Source organism: Crocodylus porosus, unplaced genomic scaffold (assembly GCF_001723895.1).
Source record: "Crocodylus porosus isolate Cpor-Errol unplaced genomic scaffold, CroPor_comp1, whole genome shotgun sequence".
NCBI lineage: Eukaryota > Metazoa > Chordata > Crocodylia > Crocodylidae > Crocodylus > Crocodylus porosus.
The window spans coordinates 61,906-81,518 of NW_017728947.1; the positions used below are offsets into that span (position 1 = coordinate 61,906).

The 19,613-nt window shown below is 46.2% G+C and overlaps 1 protein-coding gene and 1 long non-coding RNA gene across 5 annotated transcripts in view; one reads left to right on the forward strand and one right to left on the reverse strand.

Annotated features, from left to right (window-relative positions):
* Positions 1-6,760: 6,760 nt before the first annotated feature.
* Positions 6,761-19,613, reverse strand: part of SLC25A22 (solute carrier family 25 member 22) — a 75,694-nt gene continuing 62,841 nt past the window's right edge. For 3 of the 4 annotated variants that reach the window (XM_019551421.1, XM_019551422.1, XM_019551420.1), the window contains exons 6-10: positions 13,786-13,904; positions 11,329-11,494; positions 9,882-10,036; positions 9,221-9,296; positions 6,761-7,152 (exon numbers count right to left, since the gene is read on the reverse strand). In XM_019551421.1, the coding sequence (XP_019406966.1) occupies positions 6,999-7,152; positions 9,221-9,296; positions 9,882-10,036; positions 11,329-11,494; positions 13,786-13,904 (670 nt within the window). In that variant the 3' untranslated portion in view covers positions 6,761-6,998. Of the gene's footprint in view, positions 7,153-9,219; positions 9,297-9,881; positions 10,086-11,328; positions 11,495-13,785; positions 13,905-19,613 lie in introns of those variants that run through there. The other variant, XM_019551423.1, reaches the window with a different exon arrangement.
* On the forward strand, positions 11,857-13,812 carry LOC109321094. The gene is made up of 2 exons (XR_002103973.1): positions 11,857-13,620; positions 13,708-13,812. It is a non-coding gene; the product is annotated as an uncharacterized LOC109321094 (long non-coding RNA).

A 19,613-nucleotide genomic window follows, 5' to 3' on the forward strand; every position in this document is an offset into this window, starting at 1 on the left:
AGAAGTAGTATATCCATTCAGGTAAGACTGCTACTTCACAGGAATTATACTACAGTATCTTCATGTCTCTGTTCCCTAATGACACGAATCCCCAGTTGGACTATGTTTCCCATGATGCAACTGCCTCTCCACAAGAGGAAGGAAGATGGATGGGCATGATGGGAGATGTAGGAGCTAAATTTCTGACCAGCTGTAGAACTAAGCATTCAAACTTGGATGGCATCCCTGCAGGTACTAAGTGCCCCTGAAGATCAGACCCTGTGTTTCTATCAGGAGCCTCTTGTGCCTCCTCATCACTAGTCCCATAAACTTTCTTCTACCATCTTAAGTCTCAAGCCTATCTCCCCATTTCCATTTTCCTCTGTCTTCTTACATTTCATGGCCATGCATCATGTACAATGGGCTGGGGTTTTTTTGTTTGTTTGAGGTTTTTTTTGGGGGGGGGGGGTTGTTCTTGTTTTGTTTTTACTTGCACTTAGGGCTGTTTGAAAAAGATACATCAAGCTCATGGCTTGATTTTTTGTGACTGCACAACAACAAAAAACACGAGCCGCACGATGCTTCACAAAGTCCATTTGTTTTCTTTGTTGAACACCAGAGGTTCCCAAACACGTCAGCACTATTTGCAGATCCGCCCATTCTTTGATCTGCTTGTGACCATGCAAAAATCAGGGCAAGAGAAACTTCACTTTGATTAGGAATGGAAAACAAAGCATAAAGGACAAGTGAATGTCAGATTGGAATCTAAGGGCATTTATACATGTGCTCTCGGAGTGTGTGTGGGGTGGGGGGCATGGGGGGGGAAGAAGGTGCTTTAATTAGAGTGGCTTCGAAAGCTGGTCTAATTAAAAGCACCCAGAGCGTCTCATGTATAAGCATCCCCATCCTGACAAATGGCAATGGGGATGCTTTAACTAAAGCCTGTCAGATGAGCTTTAGTTAAAATGCCCCTGCCAACATTTTGCAGCGCAAAGATGCTAATATATGAGATGCTGGAGTCTGCTGGAGCATGGCAGTTACTATGCTCCAGCAGACTCAATTCCAGCAGACTCAATTAATCAAGTCTGCTCCAATGTGCTGTATGCACAGCGTGTTGGAGCAGCCTTGCTGCATGTGTGTAGGTGCCCTAACAGTCCAGTTATTATAGTGGCTTTGGGAAGCTCTGGGGGAGTCACTAGATCCAGGAGAAGCCATGGCTACATACCATTCTTGACAGACTATTTATATTCCTGTCTTTTGATTTACAAGAGCTGAAGATCTAATCCAAAGACTAAAACTTTTCTGGCTACCACATCCTCCCTTAACCAGGTCTACAAAAACCCAGCAAACCACTTCACTTAGTTCAGCTTGAATGTGGAGTCCAGTTCATACTTTAAAGGACAGGCAACCATGATTATTAAAAAAAACCACAGACTGCATTGCCACAGCATCTCAAAGTGTGACCGCAAATAGATTAAGCCTCCACACCTCCGTGAGGTAGGCAGGTAACAGTTTTCCCTCGGTCTTACAGGGACAGAGCCAGGAGCAGAACCAGGGATCGCTCCTAGAATTCATGCCTCCGTGCCTATAACAAACTACTACACAACATTCCTTCTCTTCCAGATACTAACCGTATCCAGCAGATGCAGATGTGGGGTAAGAGCCACCTGTTGAAGGCTTAGATGACACTGTCGCAGCAGCCATATTTGCTGGCAACTGAAGCATTCAGCCAATGCCATATTGTGCTATCCGCTTAGTTCTCATTAGGGCTACCTTGCATGTGGGCTACCTTGCACTTCACTGCACCAACAGGATGCGACACAGCCTTGGCCGTAAAAGTTGGTTAAGACAGACACATCACAACTAGGTCAACTAAACTTGGGTTTGAAAACCTAACCAAGAACTCCCAGTCCCAGAAGAGATTCAGCTACAAAATATGCCAGGCTGGCTTAAATCACTTCAATCTAGGGCCAAGATACAGTTCTGGGCTGGTTTTAAGAATGGTTTAGCTGAATGGCATTTAAACCACTTTTAGACAACTTCTCCAGTGCAGACAGCCTTTGGGGACTACAAGCAGAGCTGGAGGGCAAAGGCAGCATGGCGTTACAGAAGATGAAATGAAGCAGCTAGCTAGGACCACAGATCTCAGCTCCTAGAGACTGAATAAGGCAGTTTCTTCACTTTTGCCCTTGCCTTGCTTTTTCTTAGAAAAAGCTCCTAATTGACCAAACCAGTTGGGCTCCATAGTGATGTTTTAAGTGGACATGGGATGACCAGGGATCCCTGCAGTGCACAGAAATGCAGTCTCCATTAACTGACCAATGACTAGTGCATCCAAGAGCTGCTGTTCAGAGAAATCATGAATATCCTAGATTGTGGACTCTGATGTCACAGGTTGCCAAAAAGCAGTTGAAATGGAGGAGAAAGCCATGTCAAAACACTATTACCACCAAGAAAGAAATTCCAGAGGCAATTTAATAGGATTGCTAGCACCCTACAGGAATAGCACAGATACTACAAATTTTTATCTTCCTCTATCCTACAGACTATTTCCTTGGTGACTACAACAGCAAGTAGGAAGAATAATATGACCTACCATAAGCTTCACCTGCAACTTCACCTGCAAAATACTCGTTTCAGCTCACTCTGGGAGAGAGGATACATACATCCGTGCACGTGTGCATGTGGGGGCGGGGCAGTGGGGGGTGGAAAGGGGTCTGCGTTTAGGCAGTCCCAATTTTTTTTTAGTTTGCTTTCTTCCCACCCAACCCTTAACTACTTGGAGGCCTCTTCAAGAGATGTGCTCAAGATTTCTAGCTCTAAAAACATTTTGGACACCCATTTCAAGAAGTCTAGAGCCAGATTTTTCAGAAGCACCGAGTACCACCAACTCCTATCAAGGTCAGTTAGAAGGGTGGGGGCTCAGCTCTTCTGAAAAACCCTGACCCAAGACAACATCAGGTTGTGAGCCCATAGACAGAGCAGCCAAAACTGGAAACCAATTAAAAAAAAAAAAAAAAGATTTTCATAATATTCTTTGCATTAAAGTAGGGGGAAACCCCCCCAAACTCATAAGCCACAAGTGATTCCCCATGCCACCCAAACCAACTTGCAAGAGCCTTGTACCAAAGATATGTCCTACAAAAGGAAACACACATGCAAGGGGGAAGGAAGAGTACCCTACACAAACAGTAGAAAAAAGGTTTCACACATTTGGAATCTTTGAGGTGTTGGGCCAGAGAAAACATTTTGAGGTCACAGACACCAATTTCTCTTGCTACAGGGAACAGTCTCAGGAGCACCCAGCTTCATTAGATCAATGTGCTTCCATATGAGCTCCTGAAGCAGCTTGTGTGGCAAACCCCAATACCAATTCCAAAACAGAAAAGCAAAAGCAATTGGGATCTTCAGGAAACACAGCAGAGGAGAACTCCTACCCATCATGCAGAAGAACAGCATGTGCTGCATTCCAGAACACTGCCTGCTGGAGGGGCAGGGGGACTAGTTCCCAGATAACAGGAAAGTGGACAGATTCTTCCAAACTAAGTGTTAAAATCCTTGTTCAAGAAGCCTCTTCTCCCTTATAACAGTCTCAGGCACTGTTCTCCCCATGCATTTTTATCACCAAGGGACCCATCACCAAAAAAGGATTACACACATGCCACTGATTTCAAAGCCAGTGAGAAAAGCATATGTGCATAAACCCAAGGTCTTTGGATTCTGGCCAGGACTGAAAACCCTGCCTATGAGGCGGGGGTTGCAAGCTCCTTGCCCCAGTCTTAGGCTAGAAGAGGGTGGCACGGTATCTTCTACTGCAGTGATGATGCAGGGCTTGCCTTGCCTTAGGATCTGATCCTGCTCAGGCAGAGCTTCTTACTGGACTGAGCAAAACTTCTGCCCGAGCAATAACATGGGCGTGGGTCTCCAGTGGGGTAGAATTTGGGGTCTGGACTCAGCAAGGTGATTGTATGACCTGAGCCAGTTGTTGAGCACTGCAGCACCTACCCTAGTACTTACAGCAGTCACTGAAGGCAAGCAATGGCCCTTGTGGAGCTGTGCCACCTGGTGGGAAGGGGTGTGCAGAATTAGGCACTTCCATTTGGTCTCTAGTGCCACACTCAGGGCTTTGCCCACATGGGGACATGAGCCACTGGCTCAAACAGAAGTGAAGATATAGTTTACACTAGTGAAGTTTATCCCAGTTTAGTTGCCAGGCCACAGCTGCCAACCCAGACCTCTACAGCTGGTCAAGACAGCACAGACACCTGCAGCATCCATGGAGGGGCACCAGGCACCCCTGCCTGGAATACACAGGGTTTAAGACAGGAAGGTTTGTTAAATGCTAACCTAAGCATCACTGACTTGAAGCATTCAAGGCCACCAGGTAAAGACACCTGCTGCAGCAATGCCAGGCACCAATCTTTCAAAAAAATGCCAGGCCTCAGAAAGCTGCCCTTGCTCCTGTCACAATTCTAGGAGGGATAGTTTTCCTTGGACTGTTTCCAGAGGCCATCAAGTGGCTTTTCAGTGGCTAAATCAGCAATATTGCCGATCCAAATCTCCATGTTAAATGGAACAGGAGCCAAGCAGAGATCCATGGTGGAGCAATATACAGGCCTCTTCCCCCTAGCTTTGCTATAGAAGCCCTTCATTTTGTTCTGACACAATATGGTTTTTAACCCCAAATTGTAAGCCACACACATTTCTGGCCTTCTATTTGACCATTATCCCCTTTCCATATCTTGGAAAGATACTAAAAGGTCATCTACAAGAGAACTGCTCAAAAATGAAGTCTGGTGTTCCTGCCCGTTTCCTCATAAGGTATAAAGGAGGACTGAAAGTTTTGCTGTTTTAAGAGAAGAAATAAAAAACATTTGACATGATAACTATAAATGCCTTCCACAAGAGAACGAAAGTTGAAAGGGAAGTTATCCATCTAGCAGTTTCCTATCATCCTATAGTTTCACAGCCCAAATCATACCTGAAATTTGCACATAAAGCCAAGAAGGGTTAAAAACAAAAAAACAAAAACCACCTTCAAAAAACCCTAGAACTGTCAGGCCTCCTTTATACATTGCAGAATAATCAGAAATGGGTCACCTTAACATTTTTTTTTTAATCCAGCTAGAGGAATCCAGAGTGACAAGTGTTACAACACTGAACTGATCATAGAAATCTGTCATGAAAAGAAAAATCTTCAATACACGGATTCCTTTCCAGGTACACGATAGAGTTATTAAAAACAAAAATCAATTCACAGCAGCAGAGTGACAGATAAACAAGGAAGTTTCTATAACAACCTTTTCTAAGGTAAAGGGACACAGTCAGGAAGCTAACATGTTGAAACAGAAACAGATTTGTAAGTGGAAACTGTGCTTTTAAATTTAATTTAAATATGCCTCAATGGTGTCTGAAACAAACAGCACTTGGAGAAGCAGAAAGTAAAGCAGATTATAAAGCAAGAAGTGCAATGGCCAAGGTGAATATAAATACTGGAGCCAAGTGAAGTGCAACAAATAGAATAAATAGCAACAACAGGGAAGAACACAGCAGATTTTCAGTTCTTCCATACAAAATAAGCCAAAGTGGAACATAGGTAAGAAAAATTTTGGTCTGCTAATGCATGATTTTACCTGAACAGTGTCCCTTTAACAGAATTAGTTGTGCATGTCTATTCACTACCCCCAAAAGTGAACAAAAGGTCAAGATTCTGGGATCTAGGTCTCAATTCTGCAACCAGATGCATACAGGCCTTGGGCTTGGTTGGAGTCAACTTGCCTCTCAGGATCTATTTTCTCTGACCTCTGTGGGAAAACTTGAAGTAATACTAGATCTGGCCCTTGAGGCAAGGTTTACAGCAATTGGGATTAGGCCCTCGTGGGGATTTAAAGTTGACTCTGGTCTCATTTTCTTTCCCACAACTCAATTTTGGTCTGGATAAGATGAGACATGAATGCTGGGCCAGATCCCTGCCAGCGTGTCACAAGAGTTCCACTGACTTCAGAGCTAACAGACCTGAAAGGGGCTACAACAACCAAGGCCAGTCTTAGATCTGGTCTGCCATGATCTTCAACAAAAGAGGCCTAACCTAGAGACCAACTTCTAAGCAATCCTTTGTGGCTGTGGACACACAAGTGTAGAACATGCATGTGAGGGGCAGGCTGAAAGACACAGACAGCCAGTATACTGGGTATAGCAACAGCTTGACACATTGGACCCAGGCTGACTTAAGGAATGTAATTGATTTCTTCTTTCCTGCATAAATAAAAAGTTGATCCCAAGTTACAAAGTTCTCCCTTCTCTCACCTGTCCCTAAGCACTGATGTGCCTGAAGACGACAACAACATGATCCCACAGACATACTCTTCACAGAGCATACAGGTCACAAGTAACTGTAGCGTACATCTCACCCAAATGTGCCCCATGGCCCCTATTTAGGGAGAAAGTCCCTTTGATTAAAAAAAACAAAACAAAACAAAACTACCCCCAACATAATTAAATCCTTTTCCCTCTTTTGATCTCAAGGAAGTTCATCAAAGTTCAGCTCATTTTAAAGGGGTTTCAGAACAAGAAACTTTGATTCCAGCATTGATCCATCTCCTCCATCAACAATAATGGGCCTCCCTTTACATGGCATGAGGAGGCCTGGTCTCACCCAGAGGCCTCCCACACCAGGAAAGAGGCTGAGGGAACAAAGAGAGTTCTTCCTGTGCTCCTCCTTGACTTGCTGGGTATTCCAGCATGGCATGGCATGGCATGGCAGTTTCTTCGCCCCTGTTCTGTGCTAACCAGTCTTTAAGAATGACAATAAAAATAATAATAGATATGCATATAACTTGGTACTGTCCTTAGAAGGAGTGGAGGGGAGGCCCTGTATTGAGAGGCAGAAGGAATTTGTGTGTGGAGAAAATGTTCACCCTTGGTGTTTTCTGCTCTAACCCTTTGTGCTGTTGCTCTGACACCATCAATATGACGACGAACACAGGGATGAATGCTCACTGGAGGAGGGAGCGCAATGATTAGTTCCGGCGCTTCGGGAACAGGTCCAGGAGGAATTCTGCGATCCCAATGAAGTAGACGACTTGTGCAATGCCGAAGAGCGGGGCAATGACCAGCGCTCTGCAGTACGCCCCCTTCAGGAAGGCCATGGGGCCCTCCTTCTGCCAGATTTTCCTACAGAGACACAGCAGAGACTCAGCATGAGTTGACATCCCTGGGCCCCCTGCGCATGCCAGGCAGACAACTGGTGTGGCTCTCAGCATCCTTCTAGTGCTTAGCCTCACAGGAAATTTAGGAGCCTGTTACCTTCCGCTCCAACAATTAAGCTAGTCCTACAGCCTCAAGGGAGTAAGGACTCCTGCTTCTAGATCACTCCCACTGCTCTGAGCTGGTAGGGCAATTTGCGTGAACATAGTATTAGAGGCAGGTCTTGTCAGACCAACCTGGTGGCCTTCTATGACCAGGTCACAAAATCCTTAGATGCAGGGGTACCAGTGGACAGTCTTTCTGGACTTCAGAAAGGCCTTCAACACTGTCTCTCACCCCACTCTCATTAAAAAGCTAGGGGACTGTGACATAGATGCCCACACAGTCAGATGGGTCACTAACTGGCTGGAGGGCCACACCCAGAGAGTGGTGGTGGATGGGTCATTTTTGACCTGGATGGAGGTGGGTAGTGGGGTCCCCCAGGAATCAGTCCTCGGGCCCGCACTGTTCAACATCTTCATTAGCGACTTGGACGAGGGGATAAAAAGCATCTTGTTCAAGTTCAGAGATGACACTTAGGGGTGATGTGGGCATGCTAGAAGGAAGGAATAGGCTGCAATCAGACCTAGACAGGTTACAGGGGTGGACGGATGAGAACAGGATGGGCTTCAACACCGACAAGTGCAGGGTGCTGCACCTGGGGAGGAAGAACCAGCAGCATGCCTACAGGCTGGGGAACCTTCTCGTCACTGCAGAGGCAGAAAAGGATCTGGGGTCATCACTGACTCCAAGATGAACGTGGGCCGGCAGTGTGGGGATGCAGTCAGGAAGGCCAACCGCACCTTGTCATGCATCCACAGATGCATCTCAAGCAGGGCCAAGGAGGTGATCCTCCCCCTCTATGCAGTACTAGTCAGGCCACAGCTGGAGTACTGCGTCCAGTTCTGGGTGCCGCACTTCAGGAGGGATGTGGACAACATGGAGAGGGTCTAGAGGAGGCCACTCACATGATCGGGGGCAGCAGGGCAGGCCCTATGAGGAGAGGCTACGGGACTGAACCTGTTCAGCCTCCACAAGAGAAGGCTGAGGGAGAATCTAGTGGGCTGTTAACAAACTAGTCAGAGGGGACCAGCAGGCACTGGGGAAGATCCCGGTTCCCCCAAGCACTACCAGGAGTGACTAATAATAATGGTCACAAGCTGGCAGAGGGTAGATTTAGGCTAGATATCAGGAGGTGCTACTTCACGGTCAGAGCAGCTAGGATCTGCAACCAACTTCCAAGAGAAGTGGTGCTGGCTCCTACCCTGGGGGTCTTTAAAAGGAGGCTGGATGAACACCTTGCTGGGGTCATTTGACCCCAGTACTCTTTTCTGCCATGGCAGTGGGTCACACTTGATGATCTGCTCAGGTCCCTTCCGACCCTACAACCCATGAAACTATAATAGATCCAGCATCTCATCCCCAGGCATGGGTTAAGGCTGTCCTCAGGTCCAAAGTCCAGTCTATCACAACAGCGCCTATCATTTTTGGGAAGGAATACTGCACGTAGCTTTACATTTCTTATGATTTCAAAGACTCCTCTGTGGATTCTATCAGGCTAGATGGGGTTGCAGAGAAGCTGATAGCTGCAGGCCACCAGAGACCCCCCAGCACCGCACTCTGTCCCTGAGGGTTTTACATTGATGCTCCTCCCTGTACCACCTTCCACGCACTACCAGAGAGCAAATTCCTTGTTAACCTTCATGGATTGTCTGGCACACCTTCCTTTCTGGGGCAAGAACTCTGTATGGACATGAATGGGTTCTGGACTTTTTTCTAATTCCCTACTTCCTTTCAGGACACATGGGCTGGAGATGTCAGCTGAAGGGGACACTAATCCCACTACCCTTATCTAAGGAGTGTACGCTTTGAGATGTTAAAATAAGACACAGTTCAGAAGCAGTCCCATCATGCTGCAAACCATGTTCCTGGCCTGGAAGCAGGACACTAGACTTTGCCATTTGATCAGCTGGTAAGCACTGTGAAGAGCTTTTACCTAGCACAGTCTAGGATTCCTGAGTATGTGTCCTCATTGACTCCTCTCTGCAAGGACTGCAGTCTTGTCTTGATTACTAAGGAAAAAGAAAGAGAGGGAAGAGATGCTTTAAACAACTCTGGTTATATGCAGTGCTTTTCCCTTCACCAGTGCTCTCATCAAATATTTTGCACACTGCTCAGCAACTTTAATAGCTAAGAGTGACCAAGGGACTCGGATCAAGGACCAGAAATTAAACTACACTTACGAGTGTAAATAAGAGATAGGCAACTCCAGACCTGACAAAATTTTCAGAACTGGTGCAGATTAAGTGCCTGCCTGCTTATTTATAGGTATCCTAACATCAAACGTATTAAAAACATCAGATTCTGAGAAATTTAGCATTTTCTGAAAACTCAGCCTTCTAAAGAATCTACAAATAGGCACCTAAACATTGAGGCATCCAAAAAAATTCAAATCTGTCCCAGTCACCTCCCCCCACCTCCCTCTGGCAACACCACACCTCTTCTGCTGCCTCAGTCTACTTTACCAGCTCCCTACAAAGGGAGGGGTTCTCCCAGACAGCTTTGCTGTTAGTAAAAAAAACACACAAAAAAAAAGCAGCTCCTTGTCACTGCCCTTAAGACCAACAGCACTGATCACCTGATCACCCAGGACTCACCATCACAAGGGTTGACAGCCACTGCTGCTGTGCTGCCTGCTAGGCACCCAGAAAGAAAGGACACGTAGAACGGAGCCTTGACGTCTGGGGTCTTCTGGCCCAGCTTGTTCAGGTTTGCAAACAGTGGGAAGTAAACAATGGAGAATGGGACATCTCTGTGGGGAATCAGAAGAGTGAGGAGCAGAGCCACAACCTGGCACCAATCTGCCAGTTCAGAGGAGAAAGGGCAACAAACTTTGTAAGTCAAGCAAGGCTCTAGGTATCCCCCTTTTCCCAGTTATGGACATTATGTGCAAGGGGGAAGCTGAGAAGGATGTTCCATCTACAGCTTCTACATCCTATAGGTGAAGCCAGGGGGTTCAGATCCTCAGCCAGTGACACTCAGAGCTCATCTGAAGTCGATGGACCTTCAGACTGACACCAGCTGAGGATCTGGCTCAGGGTGTTCACAGTTATAGACTTTTATCCATTTTTAATTAAGTGGGTTGCATTCCATCTCCCCTCCCTGTTACTTCTGAGGTGTTGTTATTACTATTGTTTTACTGGAGAATCAGTCACCTGAAAGCAGAAGAGCCTAGATAAGAGTCCTTACTGATACCAGCTTCCCACATAATCTACCCTGTTCAAGGTTTTAGGCCTCATCTTGAAGGCCCTCTGTGACCTGGAGCCATGATATCTGAAGAGACTGCCCCAAGCTCTGGGGCAAGACAACTCTGGCTGAAATTTGTGCTCCTTGGGCACAAGGAAACTGTCCATGATTGGACACAGCTCATCTGTGAGGGAGACAGAATATTCCCAAGAGCCACTCTGAGATGATGAAACAAACCATGAACTGAGGCTTCTGTCAACCTTGCTTGCTTCAGTGCAACATAGCTTTTTTCTGACCTTGCTCCATTGGCTAGAGAAAGCAATGGGCATATGACAAGAACCCACCCTGTACCCTCCCATGCAAAATAAGAATCCAATGCAACACCCGACCAACCCAGATGCTGTATGCCACACATTTCTGTTGCCTTCTCTCCAGAGGGAGAATATGCACCATACAAGAGGTGCTAGTCATGCTCCCCAGGGAGCTACTGGAAGGCAGCCAGTCATGGGTGCAAGGTAGAAACCCCTACACAAGAACTCCTACGGACGTGCAAGGAGAAGCCACCTGGCATTCTAAACTTCCTCTCTCCATCCCACACAAAAACACTACAGACCCAATTCTCCTCTCGCTGACCCCATTCTTTCTGACTCCTAAATCATGATTCTTTTCCCACAGACACTGGCATCTCCTTGAATCTTGTGTTTGACAATGATTCAGAAGGCAGCACTACCTGGTAAGTAGCCCCAGGTATGACAGCAGCACTACTGGAAGGGACTGCACCCAGTATTGCTACTTTAGTCCCTTAAAATGGGGTTTACAGGTGAAGATGCCTGCTGTGCTCAGTGAGCACTGTCTTACCTTAGCAGCGTGGCCCCAAGGCCCTTGTAAAGTCCTGCAATGCCTTTGCTTCGAAGTAGCTCCCGGGTGATTTGGGTTGCTGTGGTCCGTCTCTCAACAACAGACTCTGCTGCCCCAGCGGAAGAGGATATCTGGGCCTGTGCTGCCATTAGCTTCTTCTGAGCAGCTGCATGGAAGTTGGAGCATTAATGACAAATGCCTACTATAGAAAACAAAGTGCACTGTAATGGTGCTGCCCATGGGCAATGGACAGGGGTGCTTGTTTCAGAAAGGAAGAGACCTTTATGGTGTGAACTGGATGCTTGTGACAGGAAGAGCCTGACAGCATCAGCCAAAAGCAGCCAGGTGTCCTGCAAGTTCTCAACTCCGCTCTGCAAATATTCCTCTGTCCTCACATGCAGCACCCTTTTCCCAGTCCTGAGCTCAAACCTGACTTGGCTAATGGCCCCAAGTCCCGACCTGTAGCTTTACCCTTCCTTACCGTTCCACTCCTGAGTTTCTCTGGGGTAGAGACAGTCAATCATGCAGGACTTCCTGAGTGTGGAGAAGTCACCCTTATAACTACGCCAGGAACAAGAGACTCATTTACAGGTGTGTCTTTAAACCCTATGAGGACACAGGTGTTCAGCAGGGAAGGACACCAGAATCATCCCAAAAACAGGGAAAGATCATCCCTTCTATTCCAAAATTTGTTTCCATGCACAATACCGTTATTGCAAAGGGGCAGAGGGATGATCTTCAGTTTGTGTTTTAGAGTACTTTAGATCTATATCTAGGCATTATTATACTTTTTCCCATTATTCCTGTCACACCCTAGTGTAGTTCTACCATTTACCCAGAAGGTGGAGCACTGACAATAGCTGGGTTGTATTCTTTGGGCAACACAGAGAGAACAGGTCTTTACCAATTGCAATAGTAGAAATCTGGGTTTTGAGCCTAAAAACCGGGGTTTCATTTCTCCATACAGTTTAACACACGCATACAAAGAGGATAAGGCTTACATTAAAATTAGCAAAAAAGAGGTCTTAGGCAGGGAAAGAAAAAAAAAGATAGACTCCGTGACTAAAGAATCAAAGAGAGATAAAAGAACATACAAGTTTATTAGCAGAGTGGTTTCCGATGGTACTATTAACACCCTAGCTCATGGGCATGATTTAGGAAACTATAGGAACCAGACAGGTGTCTCTGGTTGGACTCTAGGAGAGATTTAGGCTATATATCAAGCCTTTTCTTATCCCTCAATTTAATTTCATTTTGTGAAGACACCAGGCCAAGTACATGGCAGACTACTGGTGCAGAACTGACAGCTGTCAGTGTAGCTCATATGGTTTACAACATGACTTTTCCCTTGTTCCAACTCCCTTCCCTACCAATTTATTTCAGTCCTGGCTTGTGACTCCCTTTCTGTCCAAGCCCTCAACTCCCCCACAGTTCTACCTCTGACCCTACCTGCAGCATTTCTCAATAGTTTGACTCTATCTAGGCCTCTCCTCTGTCCAAAGAATGCCCACTGTGCCAAACTGTAGATACATTTTATAGTATAGACCAACGCCAGCTACCTGCAGTGACCATATTTCTTTCCATGGCTATGTGGCCTGGGCTTTTTTTTTTTTTTTTTTTGGTCTATGTCTATGATGCAAGTTGATTACATAAACTCTGACCACAAGCCATTCAAGGCTGCTTAGGTTAATCACTCATTTCACTCTCATGAGGGAAAGCCTGAAATTTCCTCTCAGCCTTGTGAGCTGGAGAATTCCCCATGAGATTACAGAGGAAACCGAAAACCAGCAAGGCTTGGAGGAAGTGGGGCAAGGGCACGGACAGGCCTGCATAAAGCATCATGCTCGTGCTATACCGAAATAATCTCACCCCATCTGCCATCACTTGGGGAGCTTCATTCATTGCTCAGAACAAACTAAAAAACACATTTCTTGCCAGGAAGTTAGAGTGGTTGCAGGCAGTGCAGAAACAAGACAGGGCTTTTGACAGTACAACATACCTTTCAGAAGACATTACAGTTGCAATGTGCTAGGTGGGGGTGGGGGAGAGACAACAAGGGAAACTGTCACAGGAAATGAATTAAGGGAACTTTAATCCCTTCTCCTGTGTGCATTAGATAATGAGCTTTAATAATTTACAAGCTGAACACCATCCTCCCTGCTGCCTTTCTCCCCTCCACGTGCAACAGCTGTGATGCCATTCACAGGGTCACTGTGTGGTGCAAGTGCGGGCAGTGAGAAGTGCCTGCTATCACTAAGATGAAGCTTTACCAGACCAGACAAGGGGAGAGAGGTAGCAAGACAATGAGGAAAGCTCTACCACACCTTGAGGCACCCCTGAGTACATGGGAAGTAGTATCTGCTTCCTTTTCTCCCACAGCCCTACGCTCCCTGCTCCTCTATGGATCTTCCCCACTGCCCGCCTGTTGCGCAAGGAGAGAAGAGATGTGCAAGGTACCAATTCGGCCTGCATCCTGTAGCTGGATTTTGAGCATCTCCATGGGAGTGGTGACAATCACCTGGCAGGTGCCTGCCCCGCAGCCAGCCAGCATCTCCTTCAGTAGTGTCAGCTTCTTCCTATCAAAATAAAGCGAGAGTCAGAAGAGCTGGCCTAGAATAATCCACCACTGAACAAATCAAACAACTGGGCTCAGAGGAACAACCACCCTCTCTGCAAGACCCTGCTCCTACCATGACAAAACTGAGACAGGTCCTTTGCTGAGGTTTTAGGCCTTAAATCTGTCCTGCCTTTAAAAACTGTAATACAAAGTCAGACAGTGAGAGTCCTCTGACTCCTAACTATTTGCTATAAAAACTACCACAATGATGATACAATGTTTCTGCTCCCCCTGCTGGCTCTTTATCAATATTTCACCTCAGTGCTACTAGAACTATACAGTATTTTCTTGCATACAACACACATCTTTTATCCCCAGAAATCAACCCTCCTACCTCCCTGTCAGAGCATGCATTTTAAGTGGAAAAGCCGATTGTCCAACTGGGACAGAAGCATCGTGCTTTGATTCCTGCCCCATACTGCAGCAGCTGTTGCATTACTATTCAGGCAGGGAAAGGAGTCTATTGATTTAATAGCTCATTGTTCTATACTTCAGAGGTGTGAAAAATCATCTCTCCTTTTTAATGGTCTTAATATCCCACTAATTAAGCTAAGATATTTTAGGGCAATTCTGCTGTCTGCTAGCTGCTCTTGGTCTCTCATCTCCTGTTTCAGAGCCCTGGAGACTAGTTTTTTTCCCCAAAATCCACCCACGGAAACTAGTTTTCAGAAGCACCTAGGGTTTCAGCTTTTAGTTAAACAGGAAAGGGAAAATAAGTCAGCTGAAGATTAGGCTCATTCCCTGCTCTATACAGCCATACCACAGAAAAAAATCTTTTCTTCTTTAGTTTGCCTTTCAAAAAAAGGGGGGGTGTATTCTATTGCGGGGGTGTTGTAGGTGATAAAATATGGTAGATACACATTCAGAGACAACTGGTTTGGCAGGAAATACAGTAGTGCTTACCTGGCCACAGCTATATTTTTTTTACTTAAAAGATAATAAATGTTCTATTGTATTCACCCCAAACATTTTAACAACACCTGTACTGTTTTGGGCCAACAATGCTGTTCTTGCTTTATGCCGTTTAACTCTGCTCTCTACAGAACAAAAAAGGTGTGGGTGGGGAGGCCGCCATTTGTCCAATAGTGCGGTGACAACATACACCAGTATGGGGGGGGGGGGGGGTGTACAGCTGGGACAGAGTTGGATTTGGTTTAGAGCTGAAGAGTGTCATGAACAATGAAGCATCAACGTTCAAATTAAGCCAGATCCTGGGCTGCACATCGCAGCCCCACTGACCTGAGCGGAGCAGTGTTGCCCTGCCACCCGCTGGGAATCTGGCTCTGTAAATACTGCTTGTAAAGATGTGCATTTAGGAGTCTGGCTTGAGGTTCACATTGGTGTCACACACAAACACTTCTTTAATGCAGTGCCTTTAGCAGCAGCTTAGAGATCCCATGAGCTGTCACCACCTCCTGCCGCAGGAAGCAATCAGGGGGCATAAGGAATACCCCAAATTCCCTCTTATGAAGGAGACCTCTCCCAGTCCCGTCAGCTTCCTCAAAGTCTCCCCGGGGAATTCAGAGGATTGCATACAGCTACCTAATCCTGGGCGGCCTGCACGTCAGCTGCTCATATTTCTCCACCTCTCATCTGCTCTGTGGGAGGATACAAAGGGAGGGGATTATGGGCATTAGGCCACAGGGATGATAAATGACTAAATATAAATTCCTTCTCTGAGATGGAAAGAAGGAATTGTTGACGGGATTTTCCCTTCCAAATCTCACAAGTACAGGATCAAAGAAACCCTTGATTCACACAGACCCCTGTGGAGAGCCTGGATCCACATGCAGAAACCTTCTCCCCTTCCATGAGGTGCTTTATGAGAGCCAAGAAGGAAATGGGTGTTTCCTAGCATAGTTGGTTCTCAGCCTAGCAGCAGAAACAGTGACCACTGAGGCAGTTTTCCTAGTAACATCCAGGGATGACTGCTCTCCTGGCACAGAGGTAGTACCCGCCAAGGTAACATATAGTTAACCTCCCACTTAGCTGCTGGAGTGTGGAGCTCTTGGCTCTATACCCACTTTATAGAAACGGGAGACTCCTCTCTAGCTTGCTCCTGTGGCCATATGGCTGAAGGCAAGCAAAAAACTCAGGGGCGTCCAAACCCTAAGCCTCTGAGCTTTGGCCTGCACGTAGGATGCCTGCCAAAGGATTATCTGAGGCCCCAGATGGGAGTGGAGGATGTTGGCCAGCAGTAGGGCCACTTGTGGTTCTGGACTGACTCATGGATTTGGAATTGATTTGGCTGATCTGGCTTGGAAAGGGGTGGAAGGCTGGTTTTCAGCCCAGACACTTGGCTTTGAAGACCTGGGATAGCTACTCAACTAGCCTCTGACAGCAGGAGACCCCAAACAGCAGCAGCTTCAGCCCTTACAATCTCTCTGATCTTGAGTGCAGATGACAGGTAGGGTTTCATGCAATTAAAAGGTCACCTTCCAATGAACCTAACATCCAGCACCCTTAGTGAGAGGCAGGGGAAGTGGGGTTCATCCATTACTGCCCATAGGCCCCACTGGGATTAGCTCTACTGACCTATATGGAGCGAGGCCTATACACAGAGGAAAATCTTTTTTCTTTTTTTTTGTGGGGAGGGGGAAAGAAAGGGGAGAATTAGATCCTACACTACAATAGGTATCCAAGTACTAAGAGAAAGGGTGAATTATGGACTTATTCCTCAGCTGATTTAATAGGCACAGCTCAGACTTCAAAAGGAACAATACTTTTTTTTTACAACAGCAAGGATCGATTCCTGTAAGTTAAGAGAACATTTCTAGTCCAACACATGGTATTAAATATAAATACTTGACCATATACATGGCATTCAACCCTGTACATCAATGCTTCTGACAAACATGTTGGCGCTGTTGCCACAGAAACCATTCAGTTGAATTTCCTGAGTTTTTTTCTTCCTTAAACCAAATGGTAGCCTTAATGCAACATCTATCTTAACTAGGGAGTGCTGGGTGCACAATTATTCTGGTTGCTCAATAGCAGATTTAAAAATGAAACAGGGAGAAAGCTGTTAAAGAAGTACTGAAATAAAGACTTACGGAAGTGTTTTCAGAAGTGCTCAGTACGAGTCTGATTCTCATGCCCACCAAAGGTCATGATAAAATAGATTTTAAATGGGAGCAGGGTTAGAGTTATAGCAAGTGCTTAAAAAAAAATCCTACCCTGCACTTGGAAATTTTCTTGAAATAGCATCCAGTAAATTTCCAGGAGTAGGTGAGCCCTCCATTAAAAAGAACAGCAACAAAAAAAAACAAAAAACAAAAGACAACAAACCCATTTGCAAGTGATTACGTTTGTGAGATTGTTCCTCAGAAACAATGGAATGAGGAGTCTTCATGAGTCTTGCAAACACGCACCCCTCCAACCTAAAGGAAAAGCATGAGGATTTTCAATCAAATAGTCCTTCTCTTGAGAGAGAAAGGGCCTTGTTACATGATTATTTTGGGCGACTGGGAGCTCTTAACCCCGGATTGTCCAGACATTAAAGTGGTTTTAACATCTTGTTATACAGCTCAAAGTTACACCACTCCAGGTCAGGTTTATCATCACTGATCCGCACTACCCAACTCCTGTTCCATTAAGGTGCAGCCACTCCTCACAGATGTGTGGCCCAATTTGAAGTCCTCCTGTGTCCCAAGGTCTCACACCCCAACTCGTACAGCAGGGATAGAGCTTGTCCTGGCTCACCAGCACTGCAGTGGCAACTCACAGCTCCAGCTCCTAGTCCTGCCCCTGCTCACCAGGCCTCTAGTGTCAAGTCACAGCTGTGCAGGTGGGGGACAGTCAGAGAAGGCTTCTAGACTAAGGCTGTGACTGCTTCAAACTCCAGGCTAACACTAACACAGATTGACACTCGTGCAGCTCACTGCATGTAGGGTGTAACAAAGAGCCACTTGGAACTGCAGCTTCAAAAACAAGTAACTCAACTATGGCAGTACAACCACCGCCATGATGGCAAGAGTTGTAAAGGCACCGCTTGCAGCCACTTCTCTTCGGAAATATTTAAGTAGTGAAGAAACAAAGTAATTATCCTCTTTCCAAATCCTCTCAAGCTGTAACAGCCCCTCTAAGGACGCTACAAAAAACAGTGGCTTCCTGAGCCAGGAAACAATGTAGAGCAGTGCACTTAGCATACAGTTTAGAAACAGAAAAAGGGACAGTACAGCAATGTGTGCATCACACATTGGCCCAACTGACCCGGTTTCCAAGTATGAGTGATGCAGGTTTTTGTTGCTTTATTCCACTCAATCCCTGCCAGCATGAGTGCACAGCAATGTCCCACTATTGGGTTTTTGCCATGATTAAACCAGCTATCTTTAGCTCACTCAAGATTAACAGATTTTAAGGTCAGAGGGGTGCCCTGACAAACTGCTCCAGCATTAAGAATAACCTGCACTGTTAAGAGTCTGTGGCTTTCCTGACTTCAGCATACAGCCACTGGCTCTTGCTATGTGCCTTTGTCTGCTTGACTAAAGAACCCTGCAGTATCAGGAGACTTCTTCCTGTGTCGACAATTATCCACAGGAACTGTATCATCTCTTAACCTTCTCATCCCTGAGAAGAAGGGGTGGACTCCCAGCCAAGATGCTAACAAGTCAGAATTGGAATCATGTGCGTTAGTGAGAGGCTGTAGACTGTAGATACAATCTGTGTCCAAATTACTTCCAGTTTAAATAGACAAAAGAAATAGGTGGGGGCAGGTAGGTAAATAGCCCAAGGTCACACAGAACAGCTTGGAACAGAAGCCTGGCCTTGTGTGTCCAACTGAGTGCCCTGTTCACTTGAACACGTGGCCTTTTCAAATGATAGGGCTATGTGCACTTTGCAGGTCAAGGTTCACTTTGGCTGCTGAGTCATTTAAAACAGATCCCAACAGGATGAGCAGATTCTGTTTCTGGAGAAATAATATACTTGGCATGACATCAGGTGGAGAAGACCTTATGGAGTCACTTAAGCATTTATAGTCAATGATGCTGGGGAAATCCAGAGGAACTTCAACAAAAGGAATCACAACCTTGTCCTTCAAATGAATACAAAGCTGTGGCCCTAGTCCATTGTGGCTGGTACTGCTATCACAGTTTTGGGGGGGCTCCTGCCCCCCCCAAATCAAACTCAGGTATATGGCTGTTTCATTCATGCTGTCCTGGCCAAATTCTTGCCTGTAGGATTTCATTTTAACCTCGCTGCTCTATCCACTGAATGCAGTGCACAGCACCAGAGGTGCAGCTGGCCAGTACTGCACCCTGGCTGGTGGCAGCGCACAGTGCAGAAGCAGCAGCCAGAGGTTTGCTGTTTGAGGGATGGGGAGGCAGGGATTGGAAATATGTCACCTCCTTTTTCTCCCACTGACATGGGTGTCAACCAGCCATTTAAACACCATCTTTCAGAGGCAAAACAAGGAGACAACATCTTCCTCTGAGACCTCTAGCTGCTGCTCCTACACCAGGAAGTGTTGCTGCCGCTCTGTTCTCCTTGGTGCCAGGCTGCTGCAGGATACGGGAGATGGGGGAGAGGAGAGTGAGACACTCCCCCAACTCTATTTGGGTGCCCCTTACCTCCTAGGCAGCACTTGGGTTTCATGGCTCCACTTGCCCACTCACCCTTACACTCCTGAAGGAGGAGGTGCTGAACAGAATACTTTGTTGGGTTGATG